General features: G+C 35.0%; 1 protein-coding gene across 5 annotated transcripts in view; it reads left to right on the top strand.

Moving 5' to 3' along the window:
- Window positions 1-19,297, top strand: part of LOC138325578 (uncharacterized) — a 50,556-nt gene that overhangs the window by 18,608 nt on the left and 12,651 nt on the right. For 4 of the 5 annotated variants that reach the window (XM_069271340.1, XM_069271341.1, XM_069271342.1 and 1 more), the window contains exons 4-5: window positions 5,557-5,697; window positions 15,516-15,645. In XM_069271340.1, the coding sequence (XP_069127441.1) occupies window positions 5,557-5,697; window positions 15,516-15,645 (271 nt within the window). The remainder of the gene's footprint in view (window positions 1-5,556; window positions 5,698-15,515; window positions 15,646-19,297) is intronic. The other variant, XM_069271345.1, reaches the window with a different exon arrangement.

Raw genomic sequence — 19,297 nt, 5'->3', positions numbered from 1 at the left:
ACGATAAGACGAAAATTAAGGTTTGTTAATTTTCGTCTTTTCGCCCGGAAAAGACAAAAAGACGAGATTTTCGAAGGCGAAAAGACTATAATCAAAGTCGCTAATTAGCGTGTATCACTTTCGTCTTTTCGTGTTTTATTTTTCGTCTTTTCATCTTTTCGCCTCGACAAAAAGATGTTTAAATTTCGTCTCTTCGGGGCGAAAGACGAAAAGACGAAATTTAAGGTTTCTTAATTCTCGTCTTTTCGGGGCGAAAAGACGAAATGGCACGAATCAGCCACCGTACATTCCCTTATGCAAGGTAGCATGTACTTGAGCTGTAACAAGAGGTCTATATTGGAACTTAATGCCTCTGCCCTGCAGGTAGGACGTAAGAACTGTACCTGCTGTCCCTATTGCATGATCGTAAAATGCGACTAAATTTAGGATCTTATTTTTTCTTTCTTCATCACTTACTTTCTTCTTCTTAATGTCTCCCTTGACACCACCTCACTTTTGGTCTTCGGTTGAGCGCCCGCCCCTGTGTGGAAGGTTTTGGGTTCTATCCCCGAGCCGAGACACACCGTAGTCTATAAAAGTGGTAGTTTCTGCTCCTGCTTTGCGCTAAGCATAAATGGAGTGGGACGACTGGTTCCCCTGTTGTCAGTATTTAATGTGACCGGGTTGGATATGTTGCTTGGTGTCTTCGACAGCATGTTTCAGTGATATAGCACTATAAAAAGGGCAAAAGTTCCACTATACAAGAAGGTACAACACGAACATACCGCAGTCTCCCAAAACACGCACATCGCTCTGCTCACAAAAAATATTCTTCATTAGTAAAAATGCCCAGCCATTAATTGGCTTACGAGACACGAATGTACTAAAATTATGAACAATATATGTGAATAAAACAACATTATCAGTTAAAGTTATAATAAGTCAAAATTACTATAATAGAGATTGCATTCTCCTCATCGCTAAAAAGATATATTTAGCATGACTAACTTGTAAAACATCACAATTCATTAAAAAGATAAGTTGATTATCAGAAGACATACTTTCAAAATGTTCACATAAAACAGTTACTCTATCAATTATGTAAGTTTTCCTTAAATCACAATACGCTTTACATTTAAAAATAAAATGAACTTCAGACTCAATGATATCTTCACAAAATGGACAAGTTCTTTCGTTTAAAGGCAATGGAGGCTTACAATAACGCCCTGTCTCTATATTCAATGGCAAACTGCCACAACGCAACTTAGCAAGAACGCTACGGTGATCTCTAGGCATAATTATGCAGGAAACATAACTTTCAGTTTTTAAATCTTTCTTAAAAGTTCTATATGTCCTAAGCTTATTTCCGTTTACATTTCTATTATCATTCCATATTTCCGTGAACCAAGTCTGCTCATCATACTTAAACATACACTGCTTAAGAGACTTCATAGCAGTACTTAAAGATGAAGCACAGTTTATAATATTAGTTATATTATATTTAGAAGCCAGTTTGTTTGCCTTTGAGTCCCAGGATCTGCCATACTTTTCGGATCATGTACACACTTTATATAAAAGCCTATCCGTTGACAATGTTTTTAGTTTACAGCGTAGACGAAACACTTCAATATATGTTGTGTAGCTAAACATGACATCCAACCCATGTCCCCTCTTTTTCCACAGTTAAAAGTATTTTTCGTGACTCCAAGGAACAATCTAATAGCTCTGTCTTAACGTTATTGATGACGCGGTGTTCAGTCTGACCCCATATCGCTGAACAATAGAACAAAACTGGTTTTACTAAACCATTATAGAGCTTTGTATAAACAGAGTAAATCATTCCTCCGGCAGCTATAAACTTCGATAACATTCCCAAAGCCCCGGCTGGCCGATTTTGCAAGTTCCTTTACCGCCATTTTTAAATCTAGGTATTCATCGAACCACAGCCCTAAATATTTATAGGCATTACATATATCCAACTCATTTGTACCACAAGTGAACACAGACTCCGTACGTGATATTGAGTTGGGGCGAAAGTGAATAATTTTGGACTTTGTCGTATTAATTGTGATTCTCCATTTGAAGCACCATTCCGCCACAATATTCAATAACTTTTGTAGATCACTTTCTGTCGCCGAGATGAGCGCTATGTCGTCCGCGTAAAAATGAGCACTTAAATTCATTGTGTCTATGTTGACACCACCTCCTGACTGATTAAGGATTTCAATCAAATCATTTATATACAAAGAAAAGACTGTCGGTGACAATAAACATGCCTGTTTTAGGCCCCGTCGTACGTTGAAGCTGTCGGTTAATGTTCCATTATTTTACATCCTCATATAACGAAAATATGGCTCTATAGAGTATACCAGCTGATTGTAATTTAAACCCCAGACAATCCCTATCTACCGTGTCGAACGCTTTCTGTAGGTCTATAAAACTTGAAAATGTAGATTGACCTTTCAATTTTCTATTGTTTATAATGTTATATAATGTATCAATATGTTCCTGACATCCCCTTTACTTACGGAATCCATTTTGAGCGTCGGCCAGTTTATTTTCCCGTTCTAACCACTTCGTAAGTCTAGTATTTATAATACCGCAGTAAACTTTACACGGTACCGATAAAAGTGTTATCCCGCGATACGTTAAGGGGTTCCGAGGGTCTGTGGAATTCGGCTTAATTAGTGGATTAATTATTCCTTCCTTCCATTTTCCAGGCAACACTCCATTTTCAAAGCATTTTTCAAAAATTGAATGAAGTAATGTGACACATGCATCATTTTATAAAGCTTCCGCCGGTATGTTGTCTATCCCTGCTGCTTTATGTAGCTTTGCTTTTTTCATTAAAACTTCTACTTCCTCCATCGTTATTGGGGCGTTTAGAGAACTACTATCACAATCATCTCCCGCGACGGAATTGGTTTCCTCTCGAATGCGCTTTAGGTGAACCTCATGAAAGCTATTATCGTTAGTAGAGCATGTTGAATATAGGTCACTATAGTCTAATTTCCATCTATTTAACACTGCTTTAGTATCGGTAACAATACGACCATCATCATCAATTTCTTCCCATAGAATTATTTGCTTGCGTTGTTCTCCAATTCCAATTTTACTAATATCACGTCAAAATTCCCTAGAATTGTGTTTAACAAGTGATTCCTCTAATTCGCGTTGTTTCTGTAATTGATAATTACGTTTACATCTGCGATGAAGTTTGTCGAATAGTCGCCGAGCGATACAATACTCCTCCTTATAGCGACGACGTATTATAGGTGAACCTTTATACTTCAACCAAGTTTTTTCTTTATCACATAATGCATCCCAATTCTCCTGTAAGATATCGTTCCAGTAAGGTTTATATAACGACTTGCGTTTGTAACTATTATACGAGTTCTGCGTACGTATATGCACACGCGATGACATTTACACTTGCTAGGCTTGATCACTATACGTAAGTACTAGCCGATTTTGTTTACCATAACTGCATGGTAACATTGAACTTTGAACTTGCGTATGAAAATATTCTATGCAACGTAAAGGGGCTACTTTTTTTTAAAAGAAACACATGGCTTTGTTTACATTTTGACATAACATTACGTGTATATTGCTGTTTTTCATAGAATTTGGGGAAAATGTAAACAATACATATATGTTTTATATTTATATATGATACAAACATTTTTAAAATTAACAATTGTATAAAGAAACGGGAAAAATATCCCGACCGGGGCGACGTGCAGCGCTTTCATTTTTGTTAAAAATGATGGATGTCAAATGTAAACATTACCACTGTGTCTGTGTCCTACGATCGAGTCTTTTGGGTTGACGGGCGTGAGACCCACTGACAGAGATAGGTCAGTTATAAACATATTCTCTTGTCTTTGTTCTTTGAGAAATTAATCATGTGTATTATAAAACATGCACCGCTTGTAATCCACGTGTTGACAGTCACACGTCACCACAAATACTGTACATTGTATCCATCGAACACAAGTGAAGTTGTTTCATCTATAGATGGCGATGGATCTAAGCGTAGATTATATAATCACATGGCTCCGAAGGATGTAATATCGTCAAGTCAGACGACAATCTCAAAAAATTTAGCTACTTGAACATCGGTGTTTTGACAACTTCGGAAAACTCCAGTGTGTAAGCGTGCGTCAGCCTCGCCTCGCTTCACAATATAACGGTCACCGAGTTCACACATGTGGCCGAGTACAAATACTTTGTTATTACGCTATATATTAACTTTTAGCAAAATTGAATACCTATTTAAAGTTCTGATATAATTAAATAAAATTATCACTGAAATTTACTCTGTTTGTCATGTTCATTTTACATTAAAATATTGAACTTTTTTTCGTCGCGGATGAATAATTCTATCCTACGTGAAGAGTCATCATTCGCTGTTCAATTGAGTAAGCTCCTCCCACTTTTGACCGACTTTTATTGAATAATTACGTCACTTTCAAATGACGATTTTATTGCATAAAATATAAAAGAAAAGTCTGGTGAGTGTAAATATAGGGATTGGATTTCGTTTTTATGTTAACCATGCTTGTATGGAGCAATTCCTCTAAGAATATATATCAATATGGGGCGCTAACGCGCCCCATAGAATATATTCTTAGAGGAATTGCTCCATACAAGCATGGTTAACATAAAAACGAAATCCAATCCCTATATCAGAGATTTACTATTTAAATCTCTGCCTATATGTAGGAATTTTTCAAATGTGTCATAAGCTGTATTTATGTCACTATTACAAGCGAATTCCTGCTCAATACGGTCTATAGTTTTTGTTAATTGCGTCTAAATAATCGACGGATTTAAAAAAATCTACAGGTATTTTATTTGCGTTGAAAATCGGAGCTGTGCGCGTTTGGACTCAATAGATATTTCATAGCGGTGATTAGGATCCATTTCCGGAATATCGATAGAACATTGTAAGTAAGAGTGATCCGGAATTGAACGTGGTGTATTTAAACAATTGTCGTTAATCAAATTAGACATTCTACACCGCATACATGTGATACCGTCCTTACATGACCCTGGTTGTTAATAGGACGTTAATTAATTAAAACAAACCTTAATGCCTTTGATACTGGTTACAACAGAGCTTTATTCGTATCTTTTCCATGGAAAATATGTGCAACATGTAATTGGTTGGCTGGTTGATTTTGATTAAAGTATCCTGTGATGTTGAATCCCTTGTCTATTTATTTATAAAAAAGAAGAAGATAAAGATCTCAAAGTTAATTATTCTAACCTAGATTTTCTACGTTTTCATGCACATTTAAGATGTCTATAGCATGCTTTTTACAACGCACTTTCCGAAACCTGTCTTGTCTTTTGTACTTTTACTTGTCATCTAGTTCTATACGACGAACGGAATCAATTGAAATCGGTTTGATGGATAATATATACATGTATATTATAATAATTTTTCATACCAAATTGGACTTTTGTAAGAATCAACCATGTGGATTCACAGTTTGCAAACAAAAATTATAAAAAATAGTGACATCAATGTAAATGATTCTATCAAAATAATGCTGTATTTTCCCTCCCCAGATTGCCTGTTACTGTGAGAACACAATCATTAACATCGTCAATGCTGCCATTCTATGTGTCCTCCTGATGTACCATATCATAGCTATATACACTATCACTAAAAACAGAAAGAAGTTCCGCCGGATACTCTATATAGCCGAGGTAAGCCACAAAGGAAATGGAAGGAGTATTGCTGTATTACTATGGTAACTAATTAGTCCGAGATACTCTGACCCTAACACCAGACTTAGACATTATGACAGATAGATGTCCCTAAACTTGACATTTGTCTGTCATAATGTCTAAGTCTGGTGTTAGGGCCAGAGTATCTCGGGCTAGGTAACTAATATGTGCCATTTCATTATTTTGTCTAGCAAAAGCGATAATTTTCCGCCCCGCTAAACATCGCCTTTTCCGCTTTTTTTTTATTCTATCACATTCATCAACCAAAACCTAGAACAAATAATACACAACAACAATGACAACACTTTTGTGTATTAGAATGACATAAATCACCTTTTATACAGAAGCCAAATAGGGCTTTCTTAAAAAAAGTTCATTAATGGAAAAAAGTATTTTTCATACTCGTTATTACAAGATTGTTTCTGGTTATAGCAAGATATGAGTCTCGCTATTACAATGCAGTTTAGTAGCTTCCCTGACCATACCTCAATTATCTAGTGATTACATTGAAGATGCTCCACCACCGAAAAAGCATAAACGACAATCATCATTTGAACAATAATTAGTGTTGAATCGTGTTTATATATGTCTAACTAACACAAAAATAATTCATTTTTTAAATATTTTTATCTTGAGGAAAAATTAGAAGCTCAAACTTTTCAAATGCGGTAATGGCATAAAGTAAGAAAAATACTAATTTGTCTGCTCCTGTTTTTGATAGAGAAAAATACCATTTGTCAGCGGTGGAGCATCTTTGAATAAAAAAATATTTGCGTCAATCATAACAGCTAGGTCAAATACAACTTTATATATTATGTATATCTTATCATATAAATGCCATCTTGTCTATGAAATTTGAATGTTTTTAGCTCGCCTATTCGAAGTCGGCGTCAGCGTTGGCGTCCCATTTCACGTTAAAGTTTTTGAGCAAATTTCTGTTTCGTCAATTGTTTAAGCTTAAGTCACCATAAATGTTTATGATTTTATTTTCCTAATGTGTATGGATGCTGAACGTGATAATACAACCAATTTGGGGCCCTTTAGGTTTTTTTTTTAGTCTGTTAATTTGTCATATTTCAATGTTAAAGTTTTTGAGAAAGTTTCTATTTTGTCTATTGTTTTATTCTTTAGTCATCATAAATGTTTATGATTTTATTTTCCTAATGTGTATGGATGCTGAACGTGATAATACAACCAAGTTGGGGCCCTTTAGGGGGTTTTTGAGTCTGTTAATTTGTCATATTTCCATGTTAAAGTTTTTGAGCAAGTTTCTATTTTGTCAATTGTTTAAGCATAAGTCATCATAAATGTTTATGATTTTATTTTCCTAATGTGTATGGATGCTGAACGTGATAATACAACCAATTTAGGGCCCTTTAGGGGGGTTTTGAGTCTGTTAATTTGTCATATTTCCATGTTTAAATAGTAAATACTTGAACATCAACTTCTTCTGAATAGGCGAGCTTTGCTGTTCTCCAACAGCTCTTGTTTGGGAACGGGCTTTTTATAAGTTGTACAAATTGTGCCCAATCCCAATGCACATTTTGCAATAAAATATGATTAAATCAAATCGCAATCAGTACTTCATTCGCTAAAGGACATCATGGTGCCACGGATTTTTCAGGAAGCAATTAATTATTTTTTATATTTTTACCTTAAAGTAAAATTGATTGTTCAAACTTTTCAATGGTGGTAATGGTGTAATGTAAGTAACTTTTTATAATTGAAAAAAATAATGATTCGTTTGTTCCTGTTTTTGATAAAAAAAAAACCCAACAACATTTGTCAGCGGCAAGATAAGGACATTTCAAATGAGGAAATATACTCGAAAAGAGCTTTATTTTTATCTTCCATGATGGATTACATGTTATAATCTGACCTAGCTTGACGCAAATGTAATCTTAATTAAAAGAAAACTTGGAGAGAAAAAAAACGAAAAATTAAAAAATAAAAATAAAAAACCAGAACAACTAAGAAGAATCGAAAAAAATCAACAAGAAAACAAGTAAATAATTTTCAAAAAAACTTATCACACATTTCATTACAACGACGAGAAGAAATCTTGTAATAACGAGAATGAGAATGAGAATAAATTCTGACCGGAACAATGACAACAATGTGGTAAAATTTAGTCCAGTAACACAACAATGCTGAAGTTTGACAATGATGTGGTGACATTTAGTCCAGTAACACAACAATGCTGAAGTTTGACAATGATGTGGTGACATTTAGTCCAGTAACACAACAATGCTGAAGTTTGACAATGATGTGGTGACATTTAGTCCAGTAACACAACAATGCTGAAGTTTGACAACAATGTGGTGACATTTAGTCCAGTAACACAACAATGCTGAAGTTTGACAACAACATTGTGGTGAAATTTAGTCCAGTAACACAACAATGCTGAAGTTTGACAATGATGTGGTGACATTTAGTCCAGTAACACAACAATGCTGAAGTTTGACAATGATGTGGTGAAATTTAGTCCAGTAACGAAACAATGCTGAAGTTTGACAACAATGTGGTGACATTTAGTCCAGTAACACAACAATGCTGAAGTTTGACAACATTGTGGTGAAATTTAGTCCAGTAACACAACAATGCTGAAGTTTGACAATGATGTGGTGAAATTTAGTCCAGCAACGAAACAATGCTGAAGTTTGACAACAATGTGGTGAAATTTAGTCCAGTAACACAACAATGCTGAAGTTTGACAACATTGTGGTGAAATTTAGTCCAGTAACACAACAATGCTGAAGTTTGACAATGATGTGGTGAAATTTAGTCCAGCAACAAAACAATGCTGAAGTTTGACAATGATGTGGTGAAATTTAGTCCAGCAACGAAACAATGCTGAAGTTTGACAACAATGTGGTAAAATTTAGTCCAGTAATACAACAATGCTGAAGTTTGACATCAATGTGGTGAAATTTAGTCCAGTAACACAACAATGCTGAAGTTTGACAATGATGTGGTAACATTTAGTCCAGCAACGAAACAATGCTGAAGTTTGACAACAATGTGGTGAAATTGAGTCCAGTAACACAACAATGCTAAAGTTTGACAACAATGTGATGAAATTAAGTCCAGTAACACAACAATACTGAAGTTTGACAACAATGTGGTGAAATTAAGTTCAGTAACGAAACATTGCTGAAGTTTGACAACAATGTGGTGAAATTAAGTCCAGTAACACAACAATACTGAAGTTTTGCAACAATGTGGTGAAATTTAGTCCAGTAACCCAACAATGCTAAAGTTTGACAACAATGTGGTGAAATTAAGTTCAGTAACGAAACAATGCTGAAGTTTGACAACAATGTGGTGAAATTTAGTCCAGTAACACAACAATACTGAAGTTTGACCATAATGTTGTGAAAGTAGGGGTATCACTTTTGACCGTTTTACGGGCACACAGTGATAAGCAAAATATTTTTGCATGAAGATACATAAGGGTCAGTTGCATATTGTATGCTATTCAGAATATCCGATTTTTTTTCTGCGCTCATGATAATTTCAGAGGTCAAACGTCAAAGGGTGAAAATTCACAAAAAATGATGAAAAATTCAAAAAGTAGGTTACAGTCACCTTATTAAGCATATATTCTATTTTAGCATTAAACACTTTAATATTTTTGCTGAAAACTAGGATTTTTCAAAGATTTTATTGGTTGAAGTTAATGTTTATTACCGCATATAGATCTTGACATGACCTGCTTAAGATGGTTACATCATAAGGTCACATTGGCTAGGTCAAGTGCATAAATAAGGTCATATTCAATGAATGGTATCATCTGTCCACTAAGCATATGCTGTTTTCTCGTGTTTAAGCATGATTTTAAATTATTTAGACTTGTTTTATGAACTTAATTTCAAGCGACGCCTTCACTGAAGTACATATGTAGGATGTTAGTATTACGTCTGCTGCCCCACTGCATGATTGTGAAAGGCGACTAAATTTTGGAATCTTAATTTCATTGTAAAAGTTTACATTATCAATAATTCCATAGCTTCAGAGTGACGTTTAGAGCTTTATTTAGGTTCTGTAATGATCTGGATAAGATGATGGCAGATTAAGGTCATATGAGCTAGGTGACGGGGATTATTTAGGTCATATTCAATGAAAGGTATATTCTGTCAATAACGTATCTTCTGGATTTTCTATATATAAAGTAAGTGTTTAAGCTATCTAAGTTTGTTTTAAGAGATAATCTCAAGCAACACCTGCATTGCAAGCATTTTATTAGAACTGTGCCTGCTGCTCCATTGTATGATCGTAAAAGGCGACTAAATATGGAACCTTTATGTCGCTACTCTAGCAAATAGTACCATGTATTTAATATCTGATGTTCACCATAAGAGAGTATTATATTATTATTGTTAACTGGTTGGTAGTGACAGGAAAGTTTTCCTGAGAAAGGAACCTTCTTTATGATATTTGAGACAGAAATCCAATATATTTTGACCTTGGTAGCCACAAGAATTGATATCCCAGATTTAGTTGCCTTTTCCGATCATGCAATGAGGCAGCAGGCACATTTCTAACATCATACTTGCAATGTAGGTGTTTGCTTAATATTTTCTCTTACAACAAACTTAAATAGCTTAAACACTGGCTTTAAATATGGAAATTCCAGAGGATACTTAGTTGACAGACAATAACATTCATTGAATGTGACCTAATTTATACACGTGACCCAGCAAATGTGACCCCAGTATTTAATAATCTAAAGAAGATCGTAACAAAATACAAAGCATGTGCTAAACATTACTCTAAAGCTTTGAAATAGTTCAAAAATTGAAATATTTTCATCTCAATAACCGCGAAATCAAGATTCCAAATTTAGTTGCCTTTCACAATCAAGTAGTGGGGCAGCAGAAAAAAGTCTATTTAATTTAAATAATACTTTGAACATGGGAAAACAGCATATGCTTAGTGGACAAATGATACCATTCATTGAATATGACCTTATTTATGCACATGACCTAGCCAATGTGACCCTAGGATGTAATCATCTTAAGCAGGTCATGTAAAGATCCTTGTGCAGTACTAAACATCAACTTCAAGCTATCAAATCTTTGAAAAATCCGAGTTTTCAGCAAAAATATTAAAGTGTTTAATGCTAAAATAGAATAAATGCTTTACTTGGTCACTTTGACCTACTTTTTGTAGTTTTAGTCATTTTTCTAAACTGAACTTCACAAACCAAATATTTACAGGGAAAACCTTCAAAAAAGATATATCTATTCTAATATTTAATTAATTTGACCCTTTGATCTTTGACCTCTGAAATTACCAAGAGCGAAAAAAAAATCGGATATGCAGCTGACCCTAATGCATCTTCATGCTAAATTATTTGCTTATTACTGAGTGGCCGTAAAACGGCCCAAAGTGATACCCCTCCTTTAGTCCAGAAACGCAACAATGCTGAAGTTTGAAATCAATGTGGTGAAATTAAGTCCAGTAACCCAATAAAGCTGAAGTTTGACAACAATGTAGTGAAATTAAGTCCAGTAACGAAACAATGCTGATGTTTGACACAATGTGGTGAAATTAAGTCCAGTAACACAACAATGCTGATGTTTGACACAATATGGTGAAATTTAGTCCAGTAACCCAACAATACTGAAGTTTGACAACATGGTGCTGAAATTAAGTCCAGTACCGAAACAATGCTGAAAGTTTGACAACAATGTGGTGAAATTTAGTCCAGTAACGCAACAATGCTGAAAGTTTGACAACAATGTGGTGAAATTAAGTCCAGTAACGCAACAATGCTGAAGTTTGACAATGATGTGGTGAAATTTAGTCCAGTAACGTAACAATACTGAAGTTTGACAACAATGTGGTGAAATTAAGTCCAGTAACACAACAATGCTGAAGTTTGACAATGATGTGGTGAAATTTAGTCCAGTAACGTAACAATGCTGAAAGTTTGACAACAATGTGGTGAAATTTAGTCCAGTAACGCAACAATGCTGAAAGTTTGACAACAATGTGGTGAAATTAAGTCCAGTAACGCAACAATGCTGAAGTTTGACAACAATGTGGTGAAATTTAGTCCAGTAACGTAACAATGCTGAAGTTTGACAACAATGTGGTGAAATTAAGTCCAGTAACACAACAATACTAAAGTTCGACAACAATGTGGTGAAATTTAGTCCAGTAACCCAACAATACTAAAGTTCGACAACAATGTGGTGAAATTTAGTCCAGTAACCCAACAATGCTAAAGTTTGACAACAATGTGGTGAAATTTAGTCCAGTAACACAACAATGCTGAAGTTTGACAACAATGTGGTGAAATTTAGTCCAGTAACGTAACAATGCTGAAGTTTGACAACAATGTGGTGAAATTTAGTCCAGTAACGCAACAATGCTGAAGTTTGACAACAATGTGGTGAAATTTAGTCCAGTAACGCAACAATGCTGAAGTTCGACAACAATGTGGTGAAATTTAGTCCAGTAACGCAAAAATGCTAAAAAGTTTGACAACAATGTGGTGAAATTTAGTCGAGTAACGCAACAATACGAAAATTGACAACAATGTGGTGAAATTAAGTTCAGTAACACAACAATGCTAAAGGACAACAATGTGTTGAAATTTAGTCAAGTAACGCAATAATACTAAAGTTTGACAACTATGTGGTGAAATTGAGTTCAGTAACGCAACAAAACTAAAGTTTGACAATAATGTGGTGAAATATTAGTCCTTGAATGGAACCAATGTTAAATTTTGATAACATTATGGTGTCAAGGAATATATAAGGTTTTTGATGGTTATAAGGCAATGCGTACCTATTTTAGTTTAACGACTACAAAATGTAATTACTCGCTGCCTTTCCCTCCTGGATATTCTGAAAATTCCAAAAGGGATCACACAACAAACCAAATATGAATAAAATGTTCCAGGACCCCAAACGTCTTAGCCTGTATGCCTTTAGCTTAACTTGCAATCTCCAAACGAGAGTTGTCTTCCTTGTCACTGATTTACACAGCTGAATGCCAAGAAACTTCGAGTGGGCACATCATAGAACCTAACTGTTCCGCGAACCAGGACGGGCTATTCCAATCGCCAGTCGTCCGTGACATTTTTCTTCCATGGTGCATAGCCATGCACATTGCATTTTGGGGTACACCCGAAAAACAAAAGAGGCAACATTCCGTCATCTTAGATATTAACAATTTAAGATTATCTTAGTTGTTTCTCAGAAAGTATCAAAGAGTCTTTCTCGAACATATATAGGTTGCCCTTGGTCTTAAGTAAACGCATTATACATACCCGCTACCACTATCTTGATCCATTTTCAGTTTCCTAAACAGAGTTTTCTTGGTTCCTTGTTAAGCCGATTTCGTTCTGAAAATAATGGAAAAGAAGAAATAAAAGAAAAATGTCAAATATCAAATTCGTCTCTAACATGGGAGATTAATTTAAAATGCAAAATCTGTTTTATTGAATAAATAGGTATTTTAGCAATCGAAGATTTTTATAATTCGAAGGGAAAAGGAGGGAAATTATCCATATTTCCATGTACGGATATAGAACGCATTCAATTTTTGGCATCAATCTTTTTTATCTCTTTCTCTTGTTCCGTAAAATGATTGAGAAAGGAAGCGATGTATCAGATACTAAGTTGATAATACCATCTCGGCATGGTTTGCACTTCGTCCGTGATCTGTCGAAGGTCAATCCGTAAACACATTTTCTGTGACACTACTGAATAAATCTTTATCAATTTTCATCGATATATTGTGTCTGTTGAATTTTCGAGGTCGCCATCGTAGATTTTGACTATTAAATGTTGCCTTTGCTGATTCTCATCTATTACCTGAAGGTAGTATAAGTAGGTTCCCTTAAAGTTCTTTTGTTGTGCCAGTAGCATATATTCAGGTAGATCCGAAAGCTACAGGGATGAGAGCCGTCTTTGACTTATAAAATTTGCTATCGCCTCTCCTCTGAGTACTGTTGTATCCCCCCTCCCTTTGACTTATAAAATTTGCTATCGCCTCTCCTCTTAGTACTGTTGTATCCCCCCTCCCTTTGACTTATAAAATTTGCTATCGCCTCTCCTCTTAGTACTGTTGTATACCCCCCCCTTTTGACTTATAAAATTTTGCTATCGCCTCTCCTCTAACAACTGTTGTATACCCCCCCCCCCTTGACTTATAAAATTTTGCTATCGCCTCTCCTCTAAGTACTGTTGCATACCCCCCCCACCCAGAAATCCCAATAGATTTATATTGGTCCCAAGATCAGCCTCGATACTACAGGGTTGCTTTCATTGCCACATAGCAATCGGGGTACTTCATGTTTTTGTTGCATTTTGGGACTAAATTAGAAATTAGAAATCATCGTGACTGATAGAGGACCATCTTAGATTGTTTTACTTCTATTTCTCCAAAAGAGCTGACGCCAGCTTTGTTTTTAAATCGGCATTTTCGGCAATCTATTACTTACAAAAAAATCTCATTTCGTATTATACGAGCATTCTATGTAGGATTTTTGTCATTCGGACCAAACATGTACTTCGTATTAAGCGAGTTTGCGAGTTTTCCTTATTCGAATTTTCCGAGTTTTTTTAACATAGATAAAGAGGGAATTTGGTTAAGTACTTCGTATTAAGCCGGGTTGTCGTATTATCCGAGTTCGTATCAACCAAGTTTGACTGTAAGTTTTAGGTTTTAGCTCCCTTTTCCCCCTAATATATTCACTTTGTTGGTCCGCTCCAAACATGTCTGACATTTGTAGGTTTGGACTATTTAACTTTTTATCACTATTTCTCAGAAAGTAACAAATATATCTTACGTGCGTTATTCAATTTGTCGGCAATTATGAGAGAACTAGATGACCATAAATCCCCCAAAGAAGGCAATTTAATTGCTTAAATAACTTTAAAATTTGACATGCACGTTCATTGATAAAAAATTATTGTTTTCGAAAATATTGGTTCGCTACAAATTAATACCTAATAATTAGTACCTTCGCAGAAATATTTTTTTTTAAATTATGGATTCACCTCAATTGGTAATAATGTCTTGTAAAATGCGTGTTACAAGCAAAAATTAAATTATTATCCGATGTTTTAATATCGCTTTATTAACCTTTGTCAACATCTAAATGCAAATAATCTTGGAAGTCTGAACAACTTGAGTTGTCAAGTGATGATTATACTGCACTGTGTAATAATCGTTTTTGTCCTGTAATACACACTTCCCTAGGAATATGTAAATCGAAACCATGTTTACTTTAACGGTCTATTTACAGTCGTTGTCATTTAAGAACGTGCCATGATTATCAGATGGCAGAAAGCCGTAGTAACCGGAGAAAAACCACCGACTTTTGGTCAATACCTGGAACGCGGGTTCGAACTCAAACCCCGAACGTTAATCCAAAGCGATGTTAGCAACTTTCGAATATAACCATCGTACCAAATCCGCCAAGCTAGAAGAAGTCATCTGAAGACATAGTCAATCTAAATACAAAGTCTATGTATTTGATCCATGGTATAATTATGAGTTACTTAATATCTCAAAGATGCTCCACCGTCGACAGAGCCTAAACGATACTTATCATTTGAACAATACCTGATGTTTACTAGTAATCCTGTATATGCGGGCTTTATTAACAGAAAAGATGAATGCTAATTCATGTGCCTCTGTTTTTAATAGAGGTGAAAATGTTATTCGTCAGCAGTGTAGAATCTTTAAAGATCAGTTATGTTTCACAGTTTACGGAAATATCCGGGTATTGCGGATTCACTGACTTTGTTATTTTTTATTCTTTTGATCTGTTACAGACATCTGCAGATAGATACCAGGGTTATCAGAATTACTTCTTTGATGTTAGATCCAACAATACGGTGCAGCTATCTTTTTTAAATCTAAAACACAGGAGAAAACTACAGCAGGAAATCGTCAAACGTCAAGGTTGGTGGATTAAAACATGAAAAAGTCATTAAGTTGGTTCCCCATCCTCGGTATTCTAGGGGTAGCTTTGTTGATATATATGTATACAACCATAGTTAAAGTTATCTCTTGGGCATAGAGGATAGCGACGTCCCATTAAAAACTTTACTTGGAAGCTACTTGTGCATGAAAAATTTATAGCGATGATCTATTAAGACCTTTCAACATTTCGTGGCTTCTTATATTTTATTGTATCTAATTACTCATATCAAAACTGTTTATCTCAAAAACAACATCAGTCCCAGTAGTGGACGAGGAGAAAATGGTTACCATGTACCCCATTCTCGCACTATTATTTTCCTTGTCGGATGTGGAGTCTGTGTACATCCGCTATGCGCAGATTCAAATTGCGCGTGCGATACCGGAAGTCAGTGTCTTATACTGTTTAATGAATTTCGCCGTGATTTAGTAACACGAACGTTTTAAAAACATAAGATATACATGTCAGCGATGTTCTACTATAAATTAACAACAGTGACATTGCACAGTGCTAAACACATTCTTTTTGTGTAAACTTCAAGCGGCGTAATATACAAATTGTTGCTTGTAATTCTTGCATTTTGAATAATGTCGTATTGAATCCCAAGGATTTCTAGCATTTTATTTTTGGAGTCCACATCCATTTTTCCAGCGTCAGGGATAATCTATGGCTAAAACTATTTTCACAGTTTCCCAGCCAAAGATAAGTAATTTAATTCTAAGTTTTATGGGTTGGTACGGGGCGCCAAATGGGACACTTGTGATTTTGTACACGAAATCCAATTTTGTGTAGACAAAATGAATTTTGTTCAACAAAAATGAGTTCAGATTAACAAAATATATAACATATTACAAAAATAAGTTTTGTTATACAAACAATCTTTCAGTGGACAAAAGTCATAACGAAATTCAATTTTGTAGACAAAATTTAATTTCGTGACACGAAAATGAAATCTCTCGTAACAAAATCACTTTCGTCTTACAAAAAAATGTTTTTTTATGACAACTTCGTTTCCGTTATGACAGAAACTAAATTTTGTTGACAAATTTCATTTTTGTGGACAGATTTCAATTTCGTCTCGACGAAATTCAATTTCGTCTCGATGGAATTCAATTTCGTCTCGACAGAATTCATTTTCGTCAGTTAAGTATGCAAATGAGTCCATGTTTGACCTTTACTTGTAAGCTGCTAACCGATTGGTTGAAACAATTACAGTTCGCTCAATATTTGGCGAAAGGTAACCGGACTTGAAAGTTGTGATAGTGAAAGAATATTTGTTGAATATGTACGTAATCATTACGCTTATGACAATTCATGTGCATTTCCTTGAAAGACTTTTTTCCATAGCGTATCTATTTCTGTATGTACGTAATCAGTCTGTACTTTATATCGTAACCTCCCTCCCCTTCTACTAAGCCTAATAAATGATATTCCAGAGCATGCGCCTTTCACAAGAAGTCATGACATAATCTGCTGATTAAAGTTAGTATATTTAACATTCACAAGAATGACAAAAACACATGTGCTTTCTCCAAAAGAGCTTGCAGCCTTTCCATTATATAATACATAATGTAACACCGTGTGCGCATGCCATACCAACGGTCACTATATTCAGTTAGAGGCCACGTCACAAAATCATGATGAGACAGTTCATTTGCATATACAGTGAACTGCGTTCAAGCGTCCGGATTAGACTCCTCCCTCAAATGTTGTAACATTCTGTTACGACAGCCAATGAAATCTCTGGGAAGTTACCTCGATTGGTTAGACTCCATGTAATGTAGCGCAAACAATGTTGACTTCAAAGAAATCTACTGATTTGACTTGGTCACACCTTTGTACCAAAGATTTGTTAGCATACACTTGGAGATAAAAGGTTTAAACATGTTTTTTTTTAATTCAATAGTACCATATAACCATCGAAAGACAACAACACTATATCTTGATAGCTTCGTAAAACGTTCCCTGGAACATACACGGTTGTAGCTGTATATATAAGCTCAAAAAATATATTTGTTTAGGGTTACATTGGCAAAAAAAATAGGGTCGGTAGGTAGCGATTTTTTTAAAATTTTTTATATATATTTATATATTTATTTGTCAAGTTCAGATGCAATAGCGAGCTGTTTACTAAACAGATATATGACTCCTATTTATCAATAAAATGATTAAACATTAGTGTCTTTTACTCTTCACTCTTTATTTAACAATGAATAATTGGAGATTTGACTAATGAAGAAGGTATTAACAGATTAGATTGGCCTAGAGTAAAACTATTAATTGGAGTATCCCTTTAGGTACAGAAAAAAAATCAGGGTCGGGGGTAAAAAATTAGGGTCGGTTGGGTAGTTGTTTGAATCGTAATGTTTAAAAGTATGCTTATAAATATGTAGATTTCTATTCAAACCTATGATAAGTTGTGTCTAAAAACCCTCTATTGTAGTTCAAGAAAGCATAATTTGACGTTTGGAATATACATGTACATGTATAAAGTAACGACCCTCTAGCTCATTTGATTTCAAATAAAATAGTATTATTAAGTTAAGATACCAAATACCAAACTTCCACTCACTTTAACCTGTGACTATGGCTATGTACCTGTAGGTTATGACTATATCCATACACGTAATGCTGTTTTTAATTGTTGCGGTATTAATGATTGAAATTACGAAAGTTTTTGAATGTGTAACAGCTATAACAGGTAAACTCCGCCCTCAGTTAGATTATCGCTGTTACTAAACTCCGCCCACAGTTTGACTGACGCTATTCCCGAGCCGATAAACGCGCGTACGACTGGTTGAAACTATTCACGTGATTTGTGGTTTGAACGATCCGAAAGGCAATTCCGGACGCTTGAACGCATTTCACTGTACCCAGATTTTGATTCGGTGATAAAATTGACTTTTGTGACACAAAATTAAACTTTGTGTTCAATTTACACTTTAGTCTTACAAAACTCAATTTCGTGCACAAAAATGAATTTCGTCATGACTAAAATGAATTTTGTGTTTAATTTTCACTTTTGTCTAACAAAACTCAATTTTGTCCACAAAAAAGAATTTCGTCATGACAGAAATGAATTTTGTGGAGACAAAAATGAATTTTGTGTGCTGAAAGATAATTTTGTAAGACGAAAATGATTTCGCCATGACAGAATTCAATTTAGTGTATACAAAATTGATTTTGATTACAAAAAGGTAAAGTCCCAATCGGCGCCCCGTAGTTGGGTTTTAAGCGTTTTGACCATTACCTGAAAAAGCATATATAACGTACAATTGTTTTGTCATCCCGTCCAAAATCAAAATAAATTTAATTTTAATTCCTGACTTCAATTTTTTAAATGACGTGTTAAAGGCCGGCTACCTTTCCGGAGCAAAATTTAAAGGTTTCTAAAAACATTAATAGCATATGATATATAAATATATATCCATGGCCCACACCAAACATATGCAAGATTTCCTGTCTAATATATGATAACAGTGGGTATTCAGTTCGCTGTTTTGCCGCCTGGCGCAGTGACATTCAACTACCGCGCGGTATTAAAAGCCGTTTCGGAAAGGTAGTGGCCCTTTCACCTCGACCAACGCCGGTGTCAGAAATAACATTTGAGACAGTTCAGATATTCAACAGTGC

The sequence above is a fragment of the Argopecten irradians genome, chromosome 6, assembly GCF_041381155.1.
Source record: "Argopecten irradians isolate NY chromosome 6, Ai_NY, whole genome shotgun sequence".
Classification (NCBI taxonomy): Eukaryota; Metazoa; Mollusca; class Bivalvia; order Pectinida; family Pectinidae; genus Argopecten; species Argopecten irradians.
Note: the sequence above shows the minus strand (reverse complement) of the source record. Positions and strands in the feature narration are given on the sequence as shown.